This window comes from Eurosta solidaginis, chromosome 2, assembly GCF_040869045.1.
Source record: "Eurosta solidaginis isolate ZX-2024a chromosome 2, ASM4086904v1, whole genome shotgun sequence".
Lineage (NCBI taxonomy): Eukaryota > Metazoa > Arthropoda > Insecta > Diptera > Tephritidae > Eurosta > Eurosta solidaginis.
Window position 1 is genome coordinate 273,176,667 of NC_090320.1, and position 27,948 is coordinate 273,204,614.

At 35.7% G+C, this 27,948-nt stretch overlaps 1 protein-coding gene across 2 annotated transcripts in view; it reads right to left on the minus strand.

Annotated features, from left to right (window-relative positions):
* The window catches only part of robo3 (roundabout 3), a 344,494-nt gene that overhangs the window by 124,229 nt on the left and 192,317 nt on the right, over nt 1-27,948 (minus strand). For both annotated transcript variants that reach the window (XM_067768104.1, XM_067768105.1), the window contains one exon: nt 19,397-19,590. In XM_067768104.1, coding sequence (XP_067624205.1) covers nt 19,397-19,590 — 194 coding nt within the window. The remainder of the gene's footprint in view (nt 1-19,396; nt 19,591-27,948) is intronic.

Sequence of the window (27,948 nt, forward strand, 5' to 3'; positions counted from 1 at the left end):
AAAACTATACCTACAGTTGGTTAAAAATGTAGAACATTCCTACGGAAAAATATATCATGCTGCACAGTAATACCACATATCCAATAATACTCAAATATCGCCAATAATTTGTATCCATTTTGTTATTAAAATGAACTCATTAGAAAGGACTTAAATATACCTAAGTGTTTATACAAGACTGTAGTTGCATATTTTTTTTTTATTTGTTTTTTCTCATTACTTAGTTCTGTCACTTTCGCTGTACTTTCTTTATATTTCTCTCATTTATACATTTTTTAAATCTTTCTTTACCTTTTATCCCACTTCCGCTTATAATCTGTGCAAAGCACCAACTTTTCATTCTCAACGTCACATTTCAATCTTTAAGCTTTCATTTACTTGCTTTGCTTTAGTTAGCGAATCGCATACTTTAATGGCTGCCTCGCCGCTTTGTCTGCTGATTTGAAAAGCTGCTATATCAGCTTGTCATACTTAAGCGCAAATTCTGCTTATATACATATATACATTTATTTTTACACTTAAGTGACTTAGCTAAATTAAAAGTCGCGCTGCATAGAGAGTAGAGCGTGGAAAGTGGTAAATATGTAACTTTTTATTTGTCAATATATATGTATATTCTATGAATAAGTTTTTGGTTTTGTTTTGATTGTGTACAGAATATATAAAATATCGTTTTAATATGCAGCTTAGTTATGGATAAAATAGCAAATGAATTGCATTTAATTATATCGTGCTACCCTTTTTTTTACTTTTTATTATAATTTTTTGGTTATGAGCATTCAGTAGTTCTCATCTTTGCAGGGAGATTTTCATATCCAGGCGCATAAATTTAAAAAATTAAATAAACTGAGGGGTTTGGAGTAACTTAGAGGATTGACTTACTGGGTACTGATCTTACTCATACGACATGTCGTACTTATGATGCCGATACAAAATCCAAAGCCATCATGTTGGCCCGTCTTCAGTACTACAAGCAACTATCAACTTTGCGTAATTTTGAACAGTTAACTAAAATTTAAAAAAAAATTCGAGGGCTCATCCATAAAAATCTAAAATGTCTATAATGCCCCTAAAGAAGCCGTGGTTAAATGTTTTAGATTAGTTGGGTAAAAAAGTTACTCATACGACATGTCGTACATATTTTAATATGTATGCGCGCGTGTAGTTGTATACAATGCTATTATAACTTTGATGGGCTAACATTTTCTTGTAATAACATATAGGAAAGCAAAAAGTTATAGACCTTCTTATAACAATTATACTAGTATCAGAAAATATTTTGATTGGCCATGCCTGTCTGTCATCCTGGTTCAATATTTTCTAGCTATTCTCTAAAAATTCTCACAGGACAAGTGTAGGTAAGCAGTATTTTTCATCGACCCTTTCCCACTTACCTGACCTAAATAGCGTTTATCGAAAAATACTGTTAGCAATCCATAACACTGGTAACAAATTGGTGTCTATGCCTGCAGATAGAATGCTCGTTAATATACTCTGCTACATACATACATACTGAGGGACTTTTACTCATGTGCTGACAAAATTAAAATCAATCATTCGATGACAAGTCTCAGCCGTGTAAAATCGCATTTATAATGCTTCCTGTTAAGTGGGATATAGAGGAGAGCTTATTGGCTTTCCATTAAATATGGCCTACTGAGATCCTTACAGAAAACATTTTTCTGTGAAATTTCAAGCCAATTTTTATGAATATTATAAGCCGTTCAATTATAGTCTTAGTAAGCTTTTGACCGCGAGTTATTATTGGAAACTTATGCCGCTGAGATTGATAACAGCTCTTGTAATTCTGTCGCCACTACATTTGCATGGAAGAGAGGAAGAGCGAAAATTTTAATAATTATCAGGTCAATTGATTCTCATTGAGCTTACACGTAGACACTTAAAGTCGAAACAAGAGCTTAAGTTAAAGTAATAAACTCCAGGCAATAGTTCTATTCAGGGTATCTTGAAAAGCAAGGAACAGAGATCAAATACTGCAATAAACCGGACACGATGGCGGCCTAACTGATATTTCAATCCAAATTAATATATTGTGGCGAACTTTAGTAGTTTTGGTACATTACTATGCCACAAGTAAATAAATGATACACAACAACAACAGCATACACATACATTTAAATATCAGCTCAGAGCGTGGACGACGGTAAACATATGTATAGATAGCAGCAAAGAGCGCATATGACATTACTTAAACTGTAAATACACATGTCTACAACGTATGTGATATGTATAGGAATGAGAGAAGTAAATCAGGGAGGCTGTTTGCGAAAAACTAGATAGTGGGAAAAAGGGAGAGTAAAGAGCAGCGCAGTCTAAGAAAGAGTCAATCAGTTATATTTTAGAACAACTATAACTGAAGTAATCGAAGAGATTTCTAAGTTCTATTCAATTTCAATTTATTTATTCAACAGTTCAGTGATTTGGATGATATCAGATTGTGTAGAGTGATCGACAGTTTCCAATTATTCTTCACGGTTTTTGTCAGAAGGAAAATAGTTGAATAAATTGCAGAAAAGACAACAAAAATTTCAAAGTTATGTACATTTAAAATTCAGCAGCTCAAAATGCAGCTGGAAATCTGTGGATTGTATATATCGAGCAATAAATCTGAAGTACATACACGACTACAAGATGTCATGAAGTCAGAAGAAATCGAAATTAGAGAGTATGTCTTTTATCCTGATGGCAACAAAACCTTAACAAAAATGAAGAAGAACTAAAGCTTTAAGCCAGTTACAAGCGGGAAGACTAATGCGATATTGGGCTTGTTGGCTCAGAACTTGAGAAAAATGGAAACTCAGGAGATATGTGCATATAAAGAAAAATCCACTACAAATATTTCATCACAGCTGGAAAAAAAGAATGCATATATATGACGGCAACTAGAGCAACAAAAGACATGTATGACATCTCAACTAGAATCGCAGGAGACACGTATTACATCAAAAGCACAAATTAGTGTACGGAGAGCACCTCAAAATTTTCCGTGAGTTTGAAAGTGGGGTGATACTGAAATAAACAAAGGAAGCAACAATTATACTTGGCCCAGTGGTTAGGCGACTGTAGCGTATTATACGTGGTTGGAATCTCGCTGTAATTTTTTGAAAAAATATTACGAGATCGGCGTGGCGGTTTTTGAACTAGCACCATCGCAATGTGCTGGTAAATGTTCCCTTCTTTTAAATTTTTCTGTAATAAAAAAATATATATCTTTTAAAAATTATTATTAGTTTGTCTGAGCTTTGGTGATTCAGCGGCCAAATGGTTTTTTTATAATTATACTAGCAAATGCCCGTGGGTTTTACCACACGTTTCAATTAAAATATGCACGCGTAACTGTTCATGGGTAAAACATGAGTTGGTAAGATTGACTTCTGCTACAGCTAGTGACTGTTGTTGTATGATATAAACATATTTGTAATAGGATTCCCCTCGCGAAGGTGAGGTTGACAATTGAGTTGCAGAAGCTCTGAAGCTATAAAGGTTTGTATTGCTCTCATCAATCCCCTGATTCGCAGCTGATGATCGTCTTGAATTTCATTGATAAGAATAGGAAATTTTAGGCATTTATTATCAATAGAATCCTTGGTTTTAAACTTTATATATTTCAAAATTTTCCGATAAAATGAATTGCTTTAATGACATTCGTAAATTTTTTGTGATGAAAAGCCTTGTCCCACTACACAAGCGTGGAGAATCGAAATAACGAAGCATTAATATTATGATATTATGGGCCCTTTTTAAAGATCAATTGATGAGGAGAAATTTCTGATGGCTCCAAAGAGCTAATAAACTCAATCGGATATGCACAGCTTGGGACTTTTCCACGACTGTTGTAATGGGGTGATAAGTTGTCTTGGTTTAATGATATTAACATCCTCAAGGTGCCTAAGATGGTTTTCTCAAACCCATTTATAGTTTGTAAAGATAGATTCAATACTTTGAAAAACATTAGCTATTAAATCTTCAGGCGATGTCATAATTTCTCAAAAACTTGCAGGAAAAGAAACCAAATATGTTAGTAAACAAATAGGGATTTTGCCATAATTAATTTCAAGAAGTTATTTAGCAAAAGCTGTTGCTGAAGTGTTTTCGCCAAAATTCCCTCTCATATTTCTAAAGAGAGTAAATTTTTATACGTAAAGGCTTCTATAGACGAAAAAGCACGCATTTACTTCAACTGCGGCTGTTCCAGCAAGTAACAAGGAAAGCACCACCCCTGGGTTGATCATTACACCTTAAATTCTTAAGGGTCCGGTCTAAAACTTACAGCGATTGTTTATGAGTCATGGTGCACACATCGCACACCCTCACCTTGGCCTGACCGTTTGCTTATATTGCACATCGGTGTATCAGATATTTGCACACAGTAGTCATTTAAATGCGGAGTTGTACGTCCACCACACAAAGGGTATCTGCGGTATCTAAGAAAGCAACTGCCATATTGATTTCTCTTTTTACTCTTACATCAACTAGTCAAATTAAACTTAAATGTTTTCTTCCGGTTCCTCCAGACTTATACAAAAATACCAACCCTAAAGATAACATAAAATAATACTAAAGGAATAACAGCCAAACCGAAATCCCATTTGTCTTGTTTTTTTTTCAAGTCCATATGTTATTCGTGCTATTAGGACTTAACGTCATATAGCTCCTTACCAATTTTCATTATTTCTTTTTTTTAATATTGAAGTTATGTTTAGCCTATGACAATCCTTGGAAGCTTTCTAATGTGTGATTCAAATTTTGTTGTGATCGGCCGATCCATTTTGGGCGCAACCCGATTTATATCTACGTAGAAACATTCATAATTTTAACTTTATTTTGTAACGAATTTACTGCAAATCCTCTTATTTGCAACCTTCTGCTAAGTTCGAATCACTAAGCTGTTGAATAAATAACTCCAATATTTAATAATGCAAAAATGGTCTTTATTAAAGTACTTCACAATAACACTTATACTTTGCAACTAGCTTGCTTAATAACCAAACTGACTGATAGCTTAAATGAATCTGATCTCTCGCCTCCACTGTTGTCGCCCCTTTATACTGTCCGACCTCCTCGTTGCATATTTCTAGCCTTTTCTAATTCCCGAACTTACCGGTTAGTTATAAATTTCTCAGCTACAACTATAGATGTATAATTTGTATAGCTTCTCTCATACTCCATGCGCTTGTATGTGTGAGCGACACTTCCACAATCACAATTGCATACCTTTAGGAGCATTTCAGATAAGATATCTGCATGTGCTTATGCGTTTCTTCTCCGCCGCGTGCACACGTATGTGTAGACTTAATGATTGAATTATTGATGTGAATTCACGTCACTGCTTAGCATCGGCCAGAGATGGCAGAACCCCTTAGTGCCGCCAACATTCGTAACAATATATATATAGATAGCTGAAGTTAACAAAAAATTTTAAAGGCGGAAGGTTATTAAACATCCAAAAGGAATAACAGCCAAACAACTCTGTAGTCAAACTTTAGCTGTTATAATAACCTAAGTTTGTTTAGAAGGTGCCACGCCCTCTTTTCCCGAATCCCACATTTTAATGGAGGTGTTTGTACTTAACCTCATATAGCTCCTTACCAATTTTCATTATCCAACCATTACTACACCCAGAGATATGCAGTATGATAAGTTCCATTTATATGGGAGATGACACGCCCCCTTCTCCCCCACCACACATTTTCTTGGGGATATTAAGGATTGACCTCATATAACTTCTTACTGAATTTCAATGTTCTAGCATGAATACTTTCAGAGTTATTGTAGTACCAAATATTCATTCTGCATGGGATGTGCCACACCCCTTTTATATATCGATATTATTTTTAGCCTACGACCATCCTTGGAAGGTTTCTAGTGAATTGTGCAAATTTGGTTGTGATCGCTCGACCCGTTTAGGAGGCAACCGATCTATACCTACATACATACATACATAATTTGAATTTTATATATATAGACAGATTAAATCGTTTTCGCGTTTATCTTTTTGATTGATTTTACAGGGATTCAACCGGTTGATAAGAGTAATATGAATCCTTCGAAAACAGCTTTAAAGCTCCAAAGCAACCGCAACCCAATTGTCAACCTTACCTACGCGAGGGGAATCGTGTTACAAATATGAATGTATCATACACATATTTAGCAGGCGAGGCTCTGGCGACCCCAAGTTCCTCATGGAAACTAGGGCGGGAGGGCGTTATGGCCTAGAAGCGTTAATGTGGTCATATTAATCGTTTCCGAGATGGTTGGGCTAGTAACTTAATGGTATTTGTTAACGGAACGTACTTATCTATATCCGACAAAGGACCATCAACAAGGACGACACTCTACAAAGCCTTCGGGGAGTGCCTTTATAATTAATACAACAACAAAAACAACAGATGAGCGTACAATGTTAAATAATCGCTGGCCGCGGTTTTTGTGTTTTTTCTTGCGTTTTCGATGTGGCTCGCCTCTACCTAAAAAATGCTGCAATTTTATTTCTGTTATTGCCTGTTCGTTTATTATTTTATATATGAAATTAAATATGTTAAGGTGTGTCTTAAGCGCACTTAAAACTACGTTATGCCACCCATCGTTATAATTATTTGTTTGGGCTTCACTCAATTTGGTGCTATTATACATTATATATCCGTAATTCGATTAGATATTACGCCTTTTTTCGACGTTGCTGCGTTTCGGAAAGATACCAGACGGTTAAAAAAAATACATAAGTTAAACGTCTTAAGTCAAAATTCCGAAGTGAAAATTCAGGAAGTAATCAGAGAGCAAAAAAGCATTAAATATTACGCAAAATTGATCTACTGTAAGCTCACCAAGTCTCTAAGATTTACAACAGCTTGACAATATTGGCTTTTGCGCTCAAATCTGTCCTAGTGTTAGCATATATTAAGTAAATAAAAAAACCAGGTCCTTTTAGGCAGTTGCTGAGTAAACAAGGTGTCGGCAAAAAAGATTCATTTTGCTGGGCATGGATATTTAACAAGAAGTTAAGATAATTAGCTCTAAACTCTCCGACACTTTTGTCCGTCACTTACAATTTTACTAAATTATGTTTGCACTTGGGAAGGAATTCACTTGCTTTAGCTGATAACGTAGCATAAACGGAGTTCTTAGGACCACGCGAAGCGTAGCTCTTCAGATCATTCTTGATATCCTACCCTTGAGGTCTGTCAGGATACGAGTAGTGGTAACGTCAGCCCCATGTTAGTTTTCTTTCTTTTTTTTTTTCTTAGTTCGGATTGGGCTATAAAATTTCTAACAAAATTAGGTAGGCTCGAAATTCATTTCAGACCTGTGGTCCACTGAGGGCTCTAAGTTTTTGGCTGCGGTTGGTGCCACCTTATTCATTTTATCCACTTTGTGATAAAAACTTTAAACTACTATGTCTTTAGAATATTTCACTAACCAGTTGAGAATTACAAGCACACTCAATGGCTAATGAAACAAACGAAAGAAAAATGTTCATAGTTCAAGTCAGTTAAACATATTTAATATATAGAACCCATATACAAAAAAGTATTTAACTCGACTACTTTCATCGCAGTCCTGTACGCATATGCGACGGTCTTCCACTTCTATGCCTTTAGGGACATTTATGGAAATACGACCTAAATCTTTACATGGTACCAAGCCAATCAAACACTATAAATCCCTGCCAAATTATTACTATTCTTCTGTCAACACCCACCTTATTAAATTTGCTTGCGAATATTTTCTGTTGGCAAGCTGTAGCCGTATTTAATGTGTTCTGCTATACGAAAGTTCTTTTGTTTCTTTTTTTGAAATTATATACATACATATAACTACTACATACTTCTGTTCATTCACTAAATGCACAATGTAAGAACTTCACAAGATCTTAGTTTGTCATAAAGAGTTATTATATTCAACGCTAGGCTAAATAAATATATATGTACGTATACGAAAGATAGTGAGGAACTATTTTAAAATGCCAGATCATGTAACGGCAGGGCTAAATATTCTTTTCCTACTACGTACTTGTAACCATTTTCCGTTTACGGTTATTTAGCTCATGTAGTAATGTTGAACTGCCCCACTGCTGCTCTGGCAAAGAGTTATCTGCGGAATTTTTTTCAACTAATACACATTTCTTCTCCAATTTTTCTTACACTAACTCAACTCATCTTGCGTTTTTTATCAAAAACATATATGTGACTATAACTTATGTTTGAATTAAGAAGGTAGTATATATATTACCGGGTCGATTTGTGGGGAGGCAAAAAAATCGCCCATTGCTCTCTGAAAATCATATTCTAGGGATCAAAATAAGAAACTTTGCCCAAGGAATCATACCCCCCTGGGGGTTCACCATACAAGCATTTGGTATATAAGTTCCTGGGCGCTCATCACAGATCGCCATTTAAAATGATCGGACTATATCCACGCCCACTTTTTCAATATCGAAAATTTCGAAAAATTTAAAAAGTGCGATAATTCTTACCAAAGACGGATAAAGCGATGAAACTTGGTAGTTGGGTTAAACTTATGACGCAGAATAGAAAATAAGTAAAATTTTGGACAACGAGCGTGGCACCGCCCACTTTTAAAAGATAGTGGTTTAAAAGTTTGCAAGCTGTAATTTGGCAGCTGAGTATATAATGTTCGATTACACCCGAACTTCGCCTTCCTTACTTGTTTTCTACAACCACATGGCTGTTGCTCCGAAACGAGTTACTACGAGTAAATACTGGAGTAGTTTGTGCACGTACCGAACATTTTTCGTACTCGAATACCTTGCAAAAGTATCTTCTTAGGTATCGCGCACATGGGCACAGTATCGGGGTATCGAATACCCAAGCTAAGAAATACCTCCTGTACTTTTGTAAGTTTTGCTTTGACAACTCGCAAAATTGTATTTTAAAACTTTCTGCGGTTGGAAGTTTTGAGCTTTTATATCAAAACCTTTAAAAAAAATATTACCTTCCGCTCTTTAATTTCCTTAATGTAAAAAGCCAGCGTTTGGAAGAAATCACCATTGTACATTTGCAAACACTCACCTGAAATTTAAAATAAAAATAGAAAATATAGAGTAATTCTGCAGTTTACGGGGCCTTACTTTTTCTTGTGCGCTATTCAAAGACGCCATTACAGAATTAAGAAAGCCGAACCTAACATACTCTGACCATTCAAAAGTTATGTGTAAGGTAGATGCGTACAAGAGTTGTCATGTAATTACGAAACTTCTTTCAAGCGTCGCTACAAAAAGCAAATATTTGTTAAAAAAGTAATAATAATTTTTTAGACTGTATTTTTCATCGAAACAGAGACTAAATAAGTATAAAGGCTGTGTGCATCCCCATGTATTTAAAAATTATGATCAAAATCAACTTAACAACCGCGGACCAGTGAAAAAAGGGATTTCTAGTTTGTAACAATTTACATCGATTTTGTTCTTCCAACAATGTCTAACCAAGCTTGTTTTGTCTTAAACACTTTTTCTCCCATCTAAAATGTAATAGCATTTTGCAACTGTCACTTCTCTATAGAACACTACACAGCGCAGATAATAAACATGAATCATTTCGTGAGTTTGGTACAGTCTTGCGTAAAAATGCACACCCCAATGAATAGTCAAGCATTATCACGTTAGCATTGGTTTACTAAAAGTTACTTACATGAATACATATGTATGTACATAGATATGGTTGAGTGCCGTATTTTGCGAAGTGAAAGTGAGTGCTACATTTGGCATCTCATACCATTCGCCAAAATGTTACTCATACGCCATGGCACTTGACGAAATTCGAACAAATGGGTCAAAAAAAAAAAAATTTATTACTTACCTTATTTTGAAGAAAGACCTATAAGGAAATAGTTTTGCAAGTTGTATCCAACTTCTTTCACTACTAGGAGGCCATTGCTTAGTTTTTCAAAAGAATTCTGACTCTAATCATAGTTTCATTAACCTAACTGCAACCCATAATTACAAAACTTTGCTTTTCGGAGCATTTAAAACTTTTTAATGTCAGCTCTTTGACTACGAAGTACATGGGCTGTTCTCTAGAAATTTTAAATTTTTCGTGATGAAACTCTCGAAATATTAAAGTGGTCCGTTACTGGCCTGGGAGATGGGACGGTTCTGGGATCCAAGGGGTTGTGTAGCGCAATATATAGCTTCTCCAACCCAATGTCAACCTCACCTTCGAGCGGCGAATCCCGTTTCATTAACAGACGAGGCTCTGGCGACCCCAAGCTCCTCATGGAACTTGGGGGTGGGGAGGGAGGGATGGCCTGAAGGTTTAATGTGGCCATATAAATCGTTCCCGAGATGGTCGGGCCAGCACTTTAATGGTGCTGTGTTACCGGAGCGTATCGGATCTGTATCCGACAAAGGACCATCACATCGATAACACTCCCCAAAGCCTTCGGGGAGTAACCTAATCGCTACAACAACAACAACATGGGACGGTTCTGTGATTCCTCGAGAGAAAAGTTCTTCTAAAGAGTTATGAGAATCTATGCGTCAGCGACGGTGTGTACCGAAGAAGATTTACCAAATGATAAGAAAAAGATTTGAACAATTGGCGCCAGTTAACTCAATAGAGAGGCGACTGGTGCACCTAGTTGCCATATTAAGGTTTAAGCGCCAATTAAGTAAGTGCCGAATAATTATCCAGCACGTTCAGGAAGTTAGCGTCATTAAGTTCTAGTAACTGATAATAACTCGACCATCACAGTAGCAACTTTTTGTGGCCATGTCAAACCATCTAGGTCTGTGGATTTTAGTCGCCTCTTACAACAAGCACATTATATTGTACACCTCCTAAACACACCCTTGTTTTTTTCTTTGCAAGCTCTGCGCTTGCTGTTTCACTGCCCTTTCTCTTTACTTTTTTGTTTTGTTTGTTTCCTTCTTCTTTCAATTCCTTTCTTTTGCGCTTTATAAAACCCTTTAACTGTCCTTAAACTTTCACTTTGCTTCTGTTTTTTTCTTGTTACATTTCCCTAGTAATTTCCTCCTCTCTTTGTAAATATTTCCTTAAGCATTTTATATTCTCTTTATTTCTTCACATTCACCTGCATCGGGGCACCATTAATTTCTTTTTTATTTTTCTTTTTCTTCTATTTTTTCCACTGCCCTTCACCAAATTTTCCTTTTTTTCAAAATTCCTTTTACTTTTTAATGGTTTCTATTCAATTCAATAGTTTTCTTTTCCTTCTTGCTGTCTGTCACAACTTCCCTACCTTTCGTTTTACAACCTTCTTTCTTCCCGCCTAATATTCGTGTCCTTTCTTTGTCCTCCTCATATTTCTTTATTTTCCAATTTCGATATTTTTTTGTTTCTCCTCTTTCCCTCACTTTTTCTCCTCGTAATCTTCTTGCACTCCGTATTTTCCTCTCTTCTATTTCTTTCCCTTATCATTTCCTTCACTGTTTCTATATCTCTTCTCTCGCTGTTCTCTGAATTTTTATTTCCTCCGTATTTTAAAGGAACATGAAACCGAGCTTTGTTCCAATTTACATAATAGTTCATTCACATCTACCCTCAAATCGGCCGGAAGGGCCATTTACACTTAAAACCGACTTCGAACGACTTTTGGCAGGGATGTGCGTTTTTATTGCCTTTCGTGGCAGATATACACTCGAAGTGTTTACGGCCACCCTGTTTAGAAAAACTTGTTTTCTAAAGTATTTAGTGTTTCTTTTCTCGGTATTTTATACAGGGTCTAGGCGCAATAGATGGCCGCTGATTACTTCGTTCATAAATTTATAAAAATTTATTAATCTAAACGTAATAAAATCGGATAGTGGATCAATGACATGATTTCAACATGATACCACATTTTCTTCAAATCGGGAGAGATATATCAGTCAGCCCAAGGAAGTCCAAATACGCTAGTTCTCTTATTGCATTTAGTTGTACATGAGAAGGAGGAAGTGACAAAGAAAATTAAAGTGATTTGTAAGGTAGAGATAGAAACGACTTGATCATTGTGAATTCATACAAGTGGCGAATGTTTGAAAAAAAAACGTTCACAATAGTAAACAGTCTGGATCAATAGTGTTTTTCAAAACTTGTTTAAGACGACTGATACATAGCGTTATTTACATATTTTAAAATGTTTCCATAACTGACTGCTCATATTTCATCTATTAACAATATTTTAAAAATTAATATCAATTTGTAGTCTCATTTTCCGTGGATACATTTGAAACAAAAGTTGGTTTGAAACACACATGAGCAATTCAGGGCACTTCAATTTCTTAACCGATAGCAAAAACCAAACCTTTCTTCCATTCTCTGGCCATTCGCGACAGCCGTTCTTCTTGTCAGCAATTATTGGACAGGTAGGTATGGCAATGGAGGAATAGAAAGATTTTTCACTTGTATGAATTTAAAATGAATTTGATTCATAAGCCAAATTCAAGTTCCCAAATTTGTTGGCATAAAATGATTTTGAAATTAAAATATACGGTAAGAAGATATTGAAGTCACGATAAATAAACCAAAATTATGACCCGCCTACGAAAAATCTAAATAGTGAAATATTGTGAAGAGTGGATGATGAAGAAACCATCAGTGCTTTCAAGGTACGCAAGCAGTATAAGAGAAACGAAAAATGTTGGTGGTAGTCTAAGCATTGCTTTGTAGATTGTGAGTGATTTGAACTCAAGTGGAAGCTGTTAATATATGCGTATGTGTCTGTGCTATTTGCAAATTGCGAGTTTTCGTCTGTTTTAAGCAAATACACTTCAAAAAGTAAATAAACATTGCATATTTATGAAGTGCACTAACAAAAGTAAACATTCGCTTTTGTACAATCGCCTATTGCCACACATACATAGCAATACGCGCCTAAACAAATAAGCACACAGATAGTGGTGAAAATGAGTGCACTTGCACTCAGCGCTTGCTAGTAGTCATTAGTCAAATAGTCAGCCAGCTAAAAAGGTAATAAAAATGAAGAGAGTTTCAAAGGCGGCGGACGAAAAGCAGACAATGAAAACAAATAAGTAAAAATGATTACAAAGCAAGTTAAAGTGAGGATGCTGCAAGGTGATAATGAAAGAAGAAATGAAATTGATGTGTGGCTAACGATTGGCAGATGTGTTAAATATGATAAGGCAGGGCATAGATGAATGGATTTGCAACTCTTTGTTTCGAGAGAGCGCTGTCAAAATGCACATTTTTTATAACATTTATCAATGATGCCACTCCAAACAAAAATGAATATATCTGAAAATGGGGATTTTTGACATACATTTCGGCGATTATAGTTTCAATCATTTAATAAAATGATAGTCGTAAAATATTTACTTCCTTAAAGTTACTTTACAATAATACGACTAGTTAGAGTTAAATATAAACAAATCTAAGTAAAACTAACATTTCGATTAAATTAATTAGTCAAATATTGTAGCGCTTTTAACTCGCAGTGAAAACCATATATTCTTTTGAAATTTTAGTAAATCGGACATATGATATAATAGTTAACATTATTTAATGGATAGGGCTTTCCCTACGTGTCTGGCGTTCCCGGTTCTGTGATCAAAATGGACTGGTTGCATCGGGAGTTCATATTTACAAAACTTGTTTTTAGTGATAACTTTTGAATGTGAAATAATATTTACCCTCCGCCTTCGAACTAATAATACTTACACTAAAACAAGTATTTTCATCCTTTTTCCCATAATTTTTGAACACTATTCTACAGTTGTAGGTCAAACTAAAGTTTACCAAAATTTTTAGCACGTTTTTCGTTTTGGCTGGCACATTTTTTGTTCTGGCACCCGCTTCAGCTGGCGCGAGGGATTTATCCGTGATTCTTGCCAGCAACAACTAGAAGATAAATCCCTCGTGAGAGCGAAAATATGAGAGCGTAAACAAAAGATTCGTATCAATCTAATCTATGACGCAGGGTCCAAGTGCCATGCTTTCGCATGTTTATCGCTGCCATTATACAGCCGCTCGCACATAATGAAACCTCTGAAGCTTTGGAAAATATTAAGGCAGCCGAAAGATTTTTGTTGCTTTAGCCATTCTAAATCAATTTTCAATATCACCTTAGATAGCTGGGATATGAAGAAGCAAGAATCCGGAGATGTTAAAACAAGGTGATGGTAAAAATTATTCACAGTTACGTATGCAAGAACAACAAAAGTTTTCTTACTTGTGGCAATGGAACTGAAAGAAAAAAAGCCGTTAGTACCAAATACTTATATAGTCGACGTGTAAACATGGACTGTACGTACAGAAAATGTATATCTTTGCATTAACAAGCGAGCTGCCCAGGTGTTGAGGTTAAACTAAAACGGAGGTAGTTTTACCAGAAAAAAATAATTTCAGGTTAACAACCAATTCCAGCGAATTATTGTTTCATTATGGGCTAACTATGGATACAAAATTATCATCGCCGAGCTATCGATTTGCTATCGTCTTATTAACACCGAGTCAATGGATTCTTATTGGTCTCTTATCGGCTTGAAATCGGCGGGTTACGGGTAAGTCATAGATTTTATATTAAAGTTGTATCGGTATTTGTTTCATAACAAACCCCTGAGCCGACGATAACAAATTGGTAGCCTTACGATAGCAAGCCGATAGTTTTTCGATACAAGTTGGTAGCTTTTCCATAACAAATCGAAAGTTTTTTGACAAACATTTTATAAATTTTCGATAACAAATCGCCAACATGTCGATGGCATGTTGATATCGATACTAAACAGATAACTTTTAGATCACATATCGACAATTATTGTATAAAACCCGATAAATCATCGAAACGAAATTCGATAACGCTTTGGTAACCAATCGATAAGTTTTCAATAATAAGCCGATATTAATATAGTAACACCCCCATATTAAATCGAAAATTTTAGATAACAAATCGCTAACTTGTGACAAAAATTATCGATAACTTTTCATAGTAAATCAATAAATTTTCCATAACTCGCCGAAAATAATCGATAACTCACTAACCTAACACTTCGAAAACAAATCGAAAACTGCCCACTTCTTCCTTTTCCTGATTTGCCTTGTCCTGTTCGACTGTCTGATTTCGATCATATTAACACTTCTACGTACATATGTAGTTCCCATTACACACCAAAGAATAGTGAGTACACTTAGGTCTAGATTATGTATGACGCCGTGACACTTGTCAATGGCATTGAAATTTAGCACTTTATATTACCAAAAATTTTACAAAGGAAATAAGGTTTACCGTCACTCAATCAGGTGAAAGAATGCTGTTATATCATACGAAATCTGGTTCAGACATGAAGGTATGACTCGTTGCGTTGTACATAATATTCCCCTCTATTCACTATTCCCGCATACTCCACACCAATTTAAAAGCCCCAGCGGATTAGGGGGCTAAGAATATACTTGCGGCAGGTATTCCTATCGTCAGAAGCGACTGAATACCAAATTAATTCAAGGGGCTGTGTAGCGCAGCCCTTTAACTGGGTTGTAAGCCAGCGAAATATATAGCTTCTCCAATCCAATTGTCAACCTCACCTAACCGTGGCGAATACAGTTTCTTCAACAGCCGGGATTCTGGTAACGCCAAGTTTCTCATGGATGTAGGGGTGGGTGGGCGGTATGGCCCTGAAGGTTTCATGTATTCATACCAAATCGTTCCCGAGATAGTCGGACTAGTACCTTAATGGTGCTTGTTGTCGGAACGTATCGGGTCTAATCCGGAAAAGATCATCACCATTGAAAACACTTCCAAGGCCTTCGTGAAGTGAGCGTAGCGCTACACCAACAAAAACAACAACAACAATAACAACAATCAAAAATTTAACAAAGACAATTAGGTTTACTGTCCCCCACCGAGGCGAATAAATACTTTTATATCAAAAGAATTCTGGTTCACACCAGAAATGATGACTCGTTGCGTTATACATAGTATGCTCCTTAAGTTAGCATTCTCTATTTCCGCATACACCAATATCAAAGACTACGCTTATGCTTACCTAACGTAATTCAAATACAAAAGGTTGCGTTAGCTTTGTAATGTTGGATACGTATTACCTTTTGGTTTTCCATCACTATTTACTTTTCGTTAATGAAGTTGAGTATATTTATTCGTAAAAATTTTCAACTTCCTCTTGTACCCTCTCACTTTTCCTAAATCAACATTCCGCTTAGTCTAGGTGCGAAATCTACCAACTGCATGAGGCTTCGGGCTCAGAAAAACAACAACGTACCAAAGACAACAACAACAACTATAAAACAAATAAAAAAAGGAAATGATTCATCCAAAAGTGAAATAAAAAAAGCAATTAGTGAGCTCAAACGTTCAACAGTTGAAAGATGAGTTGCAAACAAAACAAAAAATGAAAAAAAAAAAAAAAATCGAAAATGTAGCAGAAAATTTAAATAAATCACAAAAAGTGATGTAAACGCAGAAAAATGTATATACAAAAAGTTCAAAAAAAAAAAAAATGGATAAAAAATTGGCTCCTTTTAGGAAGAGGTTAGGTTATACAAAATAGTGCAAAGCCTTTTGTTTAAACCTGGAAAGAGGAAAAAGGATAAATCAGAAATACCAGTCAGGAAGTAATTATCAACACAAAAATAAAATAAATGCTTAAGGCTTAAATTAAAATTAAGTAAAATTGATAAGTAATATGTTATGAGAATAAAATAGAATGGAAATAGAAGAGTGAAAAAATATCACAACGGCTTTATAAAGACATAATTTATAATAAATAAAAGAAGGATAATCTAATGAATCAAGTGAAAGCATCGCAAATAGTGGTACTGGAATGTAACTGCACCTGCGCCTAAAAGTATATTACAATGAAGCCACACACTAAATAAGGGATCATGCAACAGCTAACACTCAGCAGACAAAGTATTTCACCCAAATAAAAAATGCCAAATTTCTCCACTTTTTATATGCATAACTATTTATATAGATGGATTTGTGAAATTTGTAAAAAGTAACCTCTTTTGACTCAGGAGGACATGCCGTTTTGGGGAATAACCAATCCAGTGACTAGCCAGGTGTGAATCGATGATGCTGTATAGCAGATCCTCCCATTTGCTGTTATCGCTGCGCAATGGATATTATTGTAAGTTAGGGGAACAGCAAAGGTTGGCACAACCTGTCTCTTAAGGTGAAATTCCTCATAAACTGTTGCCACAATGCCAATGCTGCGTAAAAGATCCTCTTCTCTCGCGACGCAGTTAGACAACGTCTCACCTCACTTGCAAGTCATCTTAGATAGCAAAAATTTAATACCACAGCTTACAATTTGAAAACTTATCGAAAGAAGGTTGGATATATATTAAGGCGGATCGATTATTCCCTTGAATGTGGCTCTCTTTCGACTAGCTGAGGTAAGGGAGCGACGCTTCTGTATCTTCACCTCAATCTTCTGCTGCTGCTCGTTCCTCATGAGACCTTTAAGAGAAACGACATTTCCCTAACAGCAACCGAAAAAAATTACAAAACTTTACGTGAATTATCACTGACCACATTCAACAGTGTTGGAAATCTGTTCAAGTAAAGCCGTACACAAATTCAATCCTGCGGAAGCTGAAACGGTACTTAGCACTAGTAGTAGCAAAATGCAAAGCTCTTCCTACAACTCTTACATAGGGACTATGAAAAATTTGATGCAGTTTGGCTGAATGCAGTCCTACCCTGGAGCGTTAACAGATTAGTGATATTTGCGTTCTGAAGATTATTTCCGAAACGTTTGGTCAACTGAACTATATTAAAACACTCTCTCTCAAAACAACAAAATTTCCCAAAATTCCAGAGTAGCACGATTGAGATGATATCTCTTCTCTTTAATGAGAGTCTACGCATGACTAAAAATTTTCTGGTGATGCTGGTTGTAATATCTACGCGGAACATAATTCACTACCTTTAAGAATACCGCTGCCGTGCCACTTCTATCTAAAAATGACACTTCCGAAGCAATTTACTCTACCCGCGATCAAAGTCTAATGGGAAGTGATACCTTTACCAGAAAGAAATAACTTCGGGCTTTTTGGGAAAAGCTTCATCGGACTCTTATTAATAAAAACCATTAGCGGTAAGTTATTATGTTACTATCCGCTGATAATTGAAAGTGAAATTACTGTCGGGTTTTCGCTTTTTTATTGGGTTATTATCTTCAAGTAACCAGCTTTATTTTGGGCTCTTATCGGCTTGTTATCGTTGGGTTACAGATATGTCATCGATTTCATTTTGAAGTATTATATATAACTTTTTCATAGCCAAGAAATGAGCCGTCGAAAAAAACACAATAATTTTTCGAAAATGAACCGTTAACTTTTTGATAAAATTCGATAACTTTTCGATATCATATTGATATATTTTCGATAACAACTTACCACTAACATTTCGATAACATTAACACCCCGTTAACAAAGTGTTGATAACAAATCGATACCTAATCCATAACTTTTTGATAGTTAATCGATACATTTTTGACAAAAATTCTATAACTCTTCTCAAAACAAAAAATATCTACAACACTCCGACAACAAATCGATGGCTCTTTCTTTGAAAATCTATAGCTTTTTTTATAACATATCGATAACACGTCTATAGTAAACAAGCAAGACTACGAAAAAAATGGATAATATGTCGATAACTGATTGGTAACTCTGCGATAACAAATCGGTAAAAAAACCTATAGCAAATCGAGAAATGTTCGATAGCTATTCGATAACTTGTCCAAAACAAATCGACATTTTTCGATTAAAAGGCGATACATTTTCAGTAACAAATCGACTAAACGTCGATAAAAAATTTCTTTTCTCTTTTACTTTCCTTCAGCCCAATCAAAGATCAACATCAAGGACTGTTTTAAAGTACAATGCAATACGTTAAAATTTAGTTTAAAATTAAATTTGCAAATAACATTTTTTCACAAGAAAGCAAAAGAAAGGGAAAGATCACAATCTGAAAAGAAAAAAATCTGTGTAAATAACCTGCTGTCTTTATAGTCAACACCGGCTTATATGCCAAGCTTAGTATTTGCAAATGAAAGAACGTAATGAATGAATGACAGTAAATGTTTGTGTGTGTGTTTGTCTGATTGTTATGTCATCGTATATAATTGCACTGCCACGGGCTCATTTGCAAAGCTCACTGTGCGCGAAGTATTGCCACCACCATTGTAGCAACCCATAAATCCGGCTCAGCGGACAAATGACATAAAAGAAAAAAAGACAACAAACAAGGGAAAAAAATAAAAAGAAATGAAAAAATTTAATTTAAATAGAAAATAATACCAAACGCAGCACCGAACCACTAAGCCAAATATGCTAGACAAAGAATATCAAAAAAAAAAAACTGTACTTAGTAGTACTAAGTACTTATATTTGTTTTTGTCTCATTTCTTTTCTTGCTTTTTGCTGTTATGCCTTACCTTAAGAAAAAACAATCCACCTGCTGGCAATGTAATCCTGTGGGATCCTGGCAGTATTTTCAATGGTACACCATCCTTAAACCATTGAATTGTGGGCGTTGGTGAGCCCTCCGCTTTACAGTTAAGTGTCGCCGGTTCATGACGTGGCACTGTCGTATCTATCGGATGCTCGACTATCCGTGGCGGATGTGAACCTGCAATGTGCAAAGTAAAAGGAAATGAAAAAAATTTGCGCAAAAAAGAAAACTACGTAATACTCTAGTACATTCTTTTAAATTGAAAGTAGGAGGAAAGCGCATGCAGCACTGACAAGGAGAATACTGATACTACATTAATCTGTGAAGAAAAAGTAAGAGAGCGCAGCTAAAAACGTTGCCACCTAGCAATTTTATTGCTTCACTTTTGCTATTGCACTCAGAGTTTTTATTTTATAAATTTTATTTCCCATTTCATTTCGAATATCTTCAGTGGAATTATAAACTTATTACGAATTACAAATGATGGCAAATGAAAATTGCCAACTGCATTTCAAGAATTCTTTTGCCGTACGCTAAGCTAGCAAGAACTAGCAGAAATTGCATATTTATGCAGCGATTGCAGTTGCACATATGTATGCAAGTGACTGCCGTTACTCAGCCCGATACTGTTTGTGGTGGTTTATTTGTAGTCTTTAAATGTCTTTAGCATCGGTGTGTGTACACTTAAGAAAATAGTCAAATTAAAGGTGACATTTATGTTGGTTTATGTTTTTTTTTCCAAAAATTAGTACGTCCACATTTGAAAACTTAGCCTTACTTACTCTCTTGAAATCGTATACTATTCTCTTCTACTTAATCCTCCATTCCTCTTATATTTATTGTCCACACCTTATGCCATATATCTTGCTCCTACTCCCAAGTCAACTCCTACTCAAAGGCCCCTTCCCACTCCCGCTCTCCCTCCATGTTTGCCCCAACTCTTACTTCCAATCTAATTCTCATTCCTTCTCTAACTCCCACTCCCTCTACCTATACCACTTCAATTTTCTCATTTAAAGAAAATATAAACCAATTATTGAGTATATGCTCTGCGCAAGCCTTTTTGGTTTTTAGGGAAATAAACGCCAGCAGTTCAATTTTATATCTATATGTATTAGGGCAGGTCGATTTAAAAATGACTCATTGCTCTGTGAAAATCGTATTCTAGGGATCAAAGTAAAAAACTTTGCCGAAGGAACCATACCTCTAAAACGAATTCTGATGTCCCCCAATTTGGGTCGAACTTTTGGGAGGGGAAAATTTTGAAAAATCCCACTTTGACCCATTTAGAGTGCTCCAATCGAGTCCAAATGTATGACCAACCCCCACTAACTTTGGAGGCCCGACCCACCGATGCCAGTGGCACACATCCTGAAACCCCCCTGGGGGTTCACCATACAAACATTTCAAAAAATCGCCGGTTTTGCACTTTACATGAAAAAATCAGCTAAATGGCTATGTGGTAATAAGGCCAATTGACCTTATGGCCGCTGACCTTATGTCACCACAACATCACATTAATGCATTGTCATCGAGCCTTGATAGGTGTGCAAAGTTGCAATCAAACTTATCGCCATTCAAAGTGGTGATAAGGCCAATTGACCTTATGGCCGTTGACCTTATGTCACCACACCATCGCATTAATGCATTGTCATTGGTCCTTGATACGTATTGAAGGTTTAAAATTAATCAGACTTCTAGAAACCGGTGAAAATTAAGCTCAAAGATTCCGTTACATATAGGCCAAGCTAATAAAAGCGTGCTAAAAATGAATTTAACTTAGTAATAGAAAAGAAATTAAAAAAAAATTATTAGAAATTAGCGTTTTTACAACCCTTTTAAAACCAAGGCATCACTGTGATGCATTTGCATGTCGTAAACATAGTTGTGTGGGTTTTTTATTCAACCGTTTTAAAAAATGAAGGTATCACTGTGACACAATTGCAGATCGTAAAATTGCTTGTGTTGTTTTTTTTTAAGCCACACAAGACACAGCAGGTAGAATTGAAATTACCATTTCATTCTTATTACCTCGTCTCGTATACCATATATAACGCAACAGTTTTTGTGAATGCATTAAGTCGTTGTGAAGAACTCAAATTGTGAAGTGCTAATTTCAGATAAAAAATATTTAAAAAAAAATAATAAGTGAAGTAACCATCCCAAATTAAAAAGTTTACAATGAATCCACCATCCTCTACACCGCAAGATGAAGCAAATACATCAACAACTATCGAAAACCCAATGAGTCATATACCCAAGCATGATGTTCCAGTCTTACGTAACCAATCAATTCAGAATTGGGTTCTCTCAAAATAACAGGATGAGGTTCTTTTACCATCCTAGTATGATACTTTTCCAGCAACATCAAAATTTTAGAAATAAGGTTTTTCAATTAGAAGAAAATTTTTCTAATCGGCTTCGCCCCTCGGCAGTGTCTGGCAAGCGCTCCGAGTGTATTTCTGCCATGAAAAGCTCTCAGTGAAAACTCATCTGCCTTGCAGATGCCGTTTGGAGTCGGCATAAAACACGTAGGTCCCGTCCGGTCAATTTGTAGGGAAAAATCAAGAGGAGCACGACGCAAATTGGAAGAGAAGCTCGGCCTTAGATCTCTTCGGAGGTTATCGCGCCTTACATTTATTTTTTTTTTTTTATATCTTCCCCATATTTTCCAAGTTCACTTTCGAGTTTTAATTTGTGAACTGCTTTAAATTATACTTCTGGGCCCCAATTTCCCTTTCCATCTTATTATATTCAGCTGAGCAGAGCTCCCAGAGTATATTAAATTTGTTCGCATAAACTAATCGAGATAGATATAGACTTCTATATATCAAAATGATCTGGGTGAAAAAAGAAATTCATTTAGCCATGTCCGTCCGTACGTCCGTAAACACGATTACTTGAGTAAATTTTGAGGTAGCTTGATGAAATTTGGTATGTGGGTTCCTGGGCACTCATCACAGACCGCTATTTAAACTGAACGAAATCGGACTGCAATCACGCCCACCTTTTCGATATCGAAAATTTCAGAAACAGAAAAACTGCGATAATTCATTACCAAAGAGGGATAAAGCGATGAAACTTGGTAGGTGGGTTGACCTTATGACGGTGGTCAATCCCTTTAAGAACTCTCATTAGTACCTTTAATTTTATACCCATAACGTACAAACACATTCTAGAGTAACCCCTGGTCCACCTTTATGGTGATATCTCGAAAAGGCGTCCACCTATAGAATTAAGGCCCACTCCCATTTAAAATACTCATTATCACCTTTCATGTCATACCCATATCGTACAAACACACTCTAGAATCACCTCTGGTCCACCTTTATGTCGATATCTCGAAAAGGCGTCCACCTATAGAACTAAGGCCCACTCCCTTTTAAAATATTCATTAACACCTTTCATTTGATACCCATATCGTACAAAGAGATTCTAGAGTCACCCCTGGTCCCTTATGGCGATATCCCGAAATGCCGTCCACCTATAGAACTTTGGCGCACTCCATTTTAAAATGCTCTTTAATATCTTTCATTTGATACACATGTCATACAAACACATTCCAGTTTTACCCTAGATTCATTTTCCTAAATGGTAATTTCCCCTTATTTTATCTACAGAGCTCTCAGCTGAGTATGTAATGTTCGATTACACCCGAACTTAGCCTTCCATACTTTTTGTTCCATTAATCTGCTACACATTTTTATTTTCATTCTCACTCGTATTCTTATTTTAGTTTAATTTAAATTTAAATTTAAATTATATTTGTCTTGCCTTATTTCCTTCATATTCAGTTTCTCAAGTTTTTCTCATACACATTCACATTATCATTCTCTTTCACATCATAGATCCCTGTCATAGTTATTGTCATTAATATTGTATCTTTAATTGTCATTGTCTATGTCATTGTCAATATCACTGTAATTGTCGTTTTCATTGTTATTTTCATTGTCGCTGTATTGTGATTGTCTTTGTCAGTTTCACTGTGATTGTCATTGTCATTGTCAATGTCACAGTCACTGTTATTGTCATTGTAATTGTTGCTGTCATTGTCACTGTCACTGTCATTGTCATTGCCATTTTCATCATCATAGTCACTGTCATTGTCATTGTCATTGTAATTGTTGTTGTTGTTGTAGCGATAAGATTACACCCCGAAGGCTTTGGGGAGTGTTATGGATGTGATGGTCCTTTGCCGGTACGCTCCGGTAACACAGCACCATTAAGGTGCTAGCCCGACCATCTCGGTCGCCGCCCAATTTTAAAACAAACAAGTAAGGAAGGTTAAGTTCGGGTGTAACCGAACATTACATACTCAGTTGAGAGCTATGGTGACAATATAAGGGAAAATAACCATTTAACCACCGAGGGTAACACTGGAATGTGTTTGTATGACATATGTATCAAATGAAAGGTATTAAAGAGTATTTTATGATGGATTGGGCCATAGCTCTATAGGTGGACGCCATTTAGGGATATCGCCATAAAGGTGGATCAGGGTTGACTCTAGAATTTGTTTGTACGATATGGGTATCAAACGAAAGGTGTCAATGAGTATTTTAAAAGGGAGTGATCCTTAGTTCCATAGGTGGACGCCGTTTCGAGATATCGGAATAAAGGTGGACCAGGGGTGACCCCAGAATTTGTTTGTACGATATGGGTATCAAATGAAAGGTGCTAATGAGCATTTTAAAAGGGAGTGGGCCTTAGTTCTATAGGTGGACGCCTTTTCGAGATATCGCCATAAAGGTGGACCAGTAGTGGAACTCACTAACTTTTTTAACGACATTTGCCATCGCTTTATTTGCGAATAGATACCTATAACTATTTCGTTATTCAGTAACTATTTTGTATCGATATTCGTTTATCGAATATCAGCTGTGTCGTTAAATAAACGGCAAGTAAATTGGCTGCGTTAAAAATCACGATATTAATATTTCTGACAATTTTAGTTAAAAAAGAAAATCGGAACTTTAATTAAATACTTTCAAAAAGGAAAACTGCTTTATTTATAAATCAAATGGCATTTGGGTACTTTGCGTACGTTTTATCACAAAATGAGGAATTACTAAGTTCATCGCCAGTGGTTCATAGAGAAGCAGATGACCCATTCCATTTGAATGCAACGGAGTTTCTAAAGCTGTACCGACTAACCTTAGACTTGGCTCATGATATTATTTCTAAATTTGATGGTCAATTAAGGGGTACAAGAATAACTGCGATATCAACAGAGAAACAAAAATTAATACCGCATTTACTTGCCATTTGTTAAAATATGTAAAAACTTTTAAAAGCAGTTAGTATGCGGAATTTATTTATTTTTGGCACTCTTTTGTTGCTTTTCGCATTTTTTAGGTTTCTTTAAGCGGTGCTGCCACCTTTCTAATATAAAAAACGAAATTTTAATCTCATTTATTTCGAGTCGTTAAAACTAAGTTAGTGAATAGCATAATCGATAACGCAAGCGAAAAAATCGTTAATTAAAATCTAGACAAATCGCATCGTTATAAGTGAGTGAATTCCGCTACAGGGGTGACTCTAGAATGCGTTTGTACGGTATCGGTATCAAATTAAATGTATTAATTAGGCTTTTAAAATGGAGTGGGTGGTAGTTGTATATGTGAAGGCGTTTTCCAGATATAGATCAAAATGTGGAGCAGGGTGACCCAGAACGTCATCTGTTGGATACCGCTAATTTATTTATATACATAATACCACGAACAGTATTCCTGCCAAGATTTCAAGGGTTTTTTATTTCACCATGCAGAACTTTTTCATTTCATTCTACTTAATATGGTAGGTGTCACACCCATTTTACAAAGTTTTTTTCTAAAGTTATATTTTGCGTCAATAAACTAATCCAAATACCACGTTTCATCCCTTTTTTCGTATTTGGTATAGAATTATGGCATTTTTTTCGTTTTTGGTAATTTTCGATATCGAAAAAGTGGGCGTGGTCATAGTCGGATTTCGGCCATTTTTTATACCAATACAAAGTGAGTTCAGATAAGTACGTGAACTGAGTTTAGTAAAGATATATCGATTTTTGCCGAAGTTATCGTGTTAAAGGCCGAGCGGAAGGCCAGACTGTGTGTAAAAACTGGGCGTGGCTTCAACCGATTTCGCCCTTTTTCACAGAAAACAGTTATCGTCCTAGAATCTAAGCCTCTACCAAATTTCACAAGGATTGGTAAATTTTTGTTCGACTTATGGCATTAAAAGTATCCTAGACAAATTAAATGAAAAAGGGCGGAGCCACGCCCATTTTGAAATCTTCTTTTATTTTTGCATTTTGTTGTACCATATCATTACTGGAGTTGAATGTTGACATGGTTTACTCATATACTGTAAAGATATTAAATTTTTTGTTAAAATTTGACTTTAAAAAGAAATTTTTTTTAAAAGTGGGCGTGATCGTTCTCCGATTTTGCTGATTTTTATTAGGCATACATATAGTAATAGGAGTAACGTTACTGCCAAATTTCGTCATAATATCTTCAACGACTGCGAAATTACAGCTTGCAAAATTTTAAATTACCTTATTTTAAAAGTGGGCGGTGCCACGCCCATTGTCCAAAATTTTACTATTCTGCGTCATAAGTTCAACTCACCTACCGTCTTTGGTAATGAATTATCGCACTTTTTCGGTTTTTCGAAATTTTCGATATCGAAAAAGTGGGCGTGGTTATAGTCCCATATTGTTCATTTTAAATAGCGATCTGAGATGAGTGCTCAGGAATCTACGTACCAAATTTCATCAAGATACCTCAAAATTTACTCAAGTTATCGTGTTAACGGACGGACGGACGGACGAACATGGCTCAATCAAATTTTTTTTTCGATCCTGATGATTTTGATATATGGAAGTCTATATCTACCTCGATTCCTTTATACCTGTACAACCAACCATCATCCAATCAAAGTTAATATACTCTGCGAGCTCTGCTCAACTGAGTATAAAAATAATGAAACGTTTTTAGTTAGTGTCTTCCTTGCCGCAACGGTAGGATTCATTTTGAGGCCAAACGCATAAAAATACAAAAAAAAAAAAAAACATTTTAGCTCGGTCCCTGCCAATATGGGTATAAGTTAAGGCAACCGCTTACCAAGTTGACCCTTACCAACGGCCTGCACGCGCAACTTCATTAAATGCTTCATCATCGGTTTAGTTGTAACAAACAACAATCAGCAATAAGCACAGTAAACAACAGTCAGCAACGATCGCAGTAAACAACAATCAGCAATAGTTCGATTTTGGGCAATAACAAGAAATAGGGCACACATGCAAATGCAACGTGACGTATGGCCAATGATAGGTGTAATTTTAAGTTAAGACATTCATTGTAATTATTCTTAGGTTGAATCACAACCAATAAATATGAAAACGGACGCAAGTCCGCTACCTTTTTAAAAATATAAAACGTACTATAAAACGTTAATTGGCGCCTAACGAAGGGGCCGGTGTTATTGTGTTCGATAAAATAAGTATTCGGTCGAATAGTATTTGGCAAAAAGTGCCAACGCGAAAAAACGAGTTTCGTGAATATCGAGGCAAAAGCCAGCCCCAAAGAACCCAGCGTTGGATTCCTGTAGGAAGAACGCACGTCTCCAATAGTGCGATTTGGCGATACCAGAGTAGCGGCAGCAAAAAGGAGTAATATCCCACCGCCAGGAGGCGCTTACCGTAAGATTAGTTTAGGTAATATAAAATTTTTTTTTCTAAAGTGAAATTATATCGAAGTGATTGAAAAAAAATAAAGGAAAGAAATTACATATATCGAAAGTATACCAAAATATTAAAGTGAAAAAAAATTATCAATTATTGATGCAAAATAAATCATATCGAAATTATATCAGAATATCTTAGCGAAAAAAAAAAAAAATAAAAATAAAAATAAAATATTTATTAATGAGAGAAAAGAAATTAGGACAGACATAAGAAATCTTGAAAAAAAAACAAAATCCAAAAGAAAGAATAAGAATCATAAGGATTTACCACAAAATTTTTTTAGGAAACTAAATATTGCTTAGACTAGTTTACAATCTAATATACCAATTTATAATAATATCTGGCTTGTACAGCCATAAAATAATATAATTCAAAGCTGCGATTCACCACGTTCGTGGGGAGCCTCCAGCTTATAACAGCGAATATTCTCTGCGATTCACCACCAAAGGGACCCTCCAGAGAATAATAACACGAAAAAAAATATATTAATAGTATTAATAATAGCAAACTGAAATAATATAAATTTTTCAAACAATGTCAAACCCTAGTGGCATAATCCGACCCCCTGTGTTAAATGCAAATGCGCCTAACCCACCTTCTCAACCAACTACCGCTCCTTCAGGTCAATTTAATATGGATCAATTAACAACCATAATGACAGGACTTGTCACCAATATGCTCAAGCAGGAAGGACGATATTTAGTACAGGCAGCCCTTAACCCAAACGCTTACTTTTCCAATATATCTGACGTAACCATAGACGAAAACCACTTGAACAACATAAAGGAACTCGACAAAATACCGGA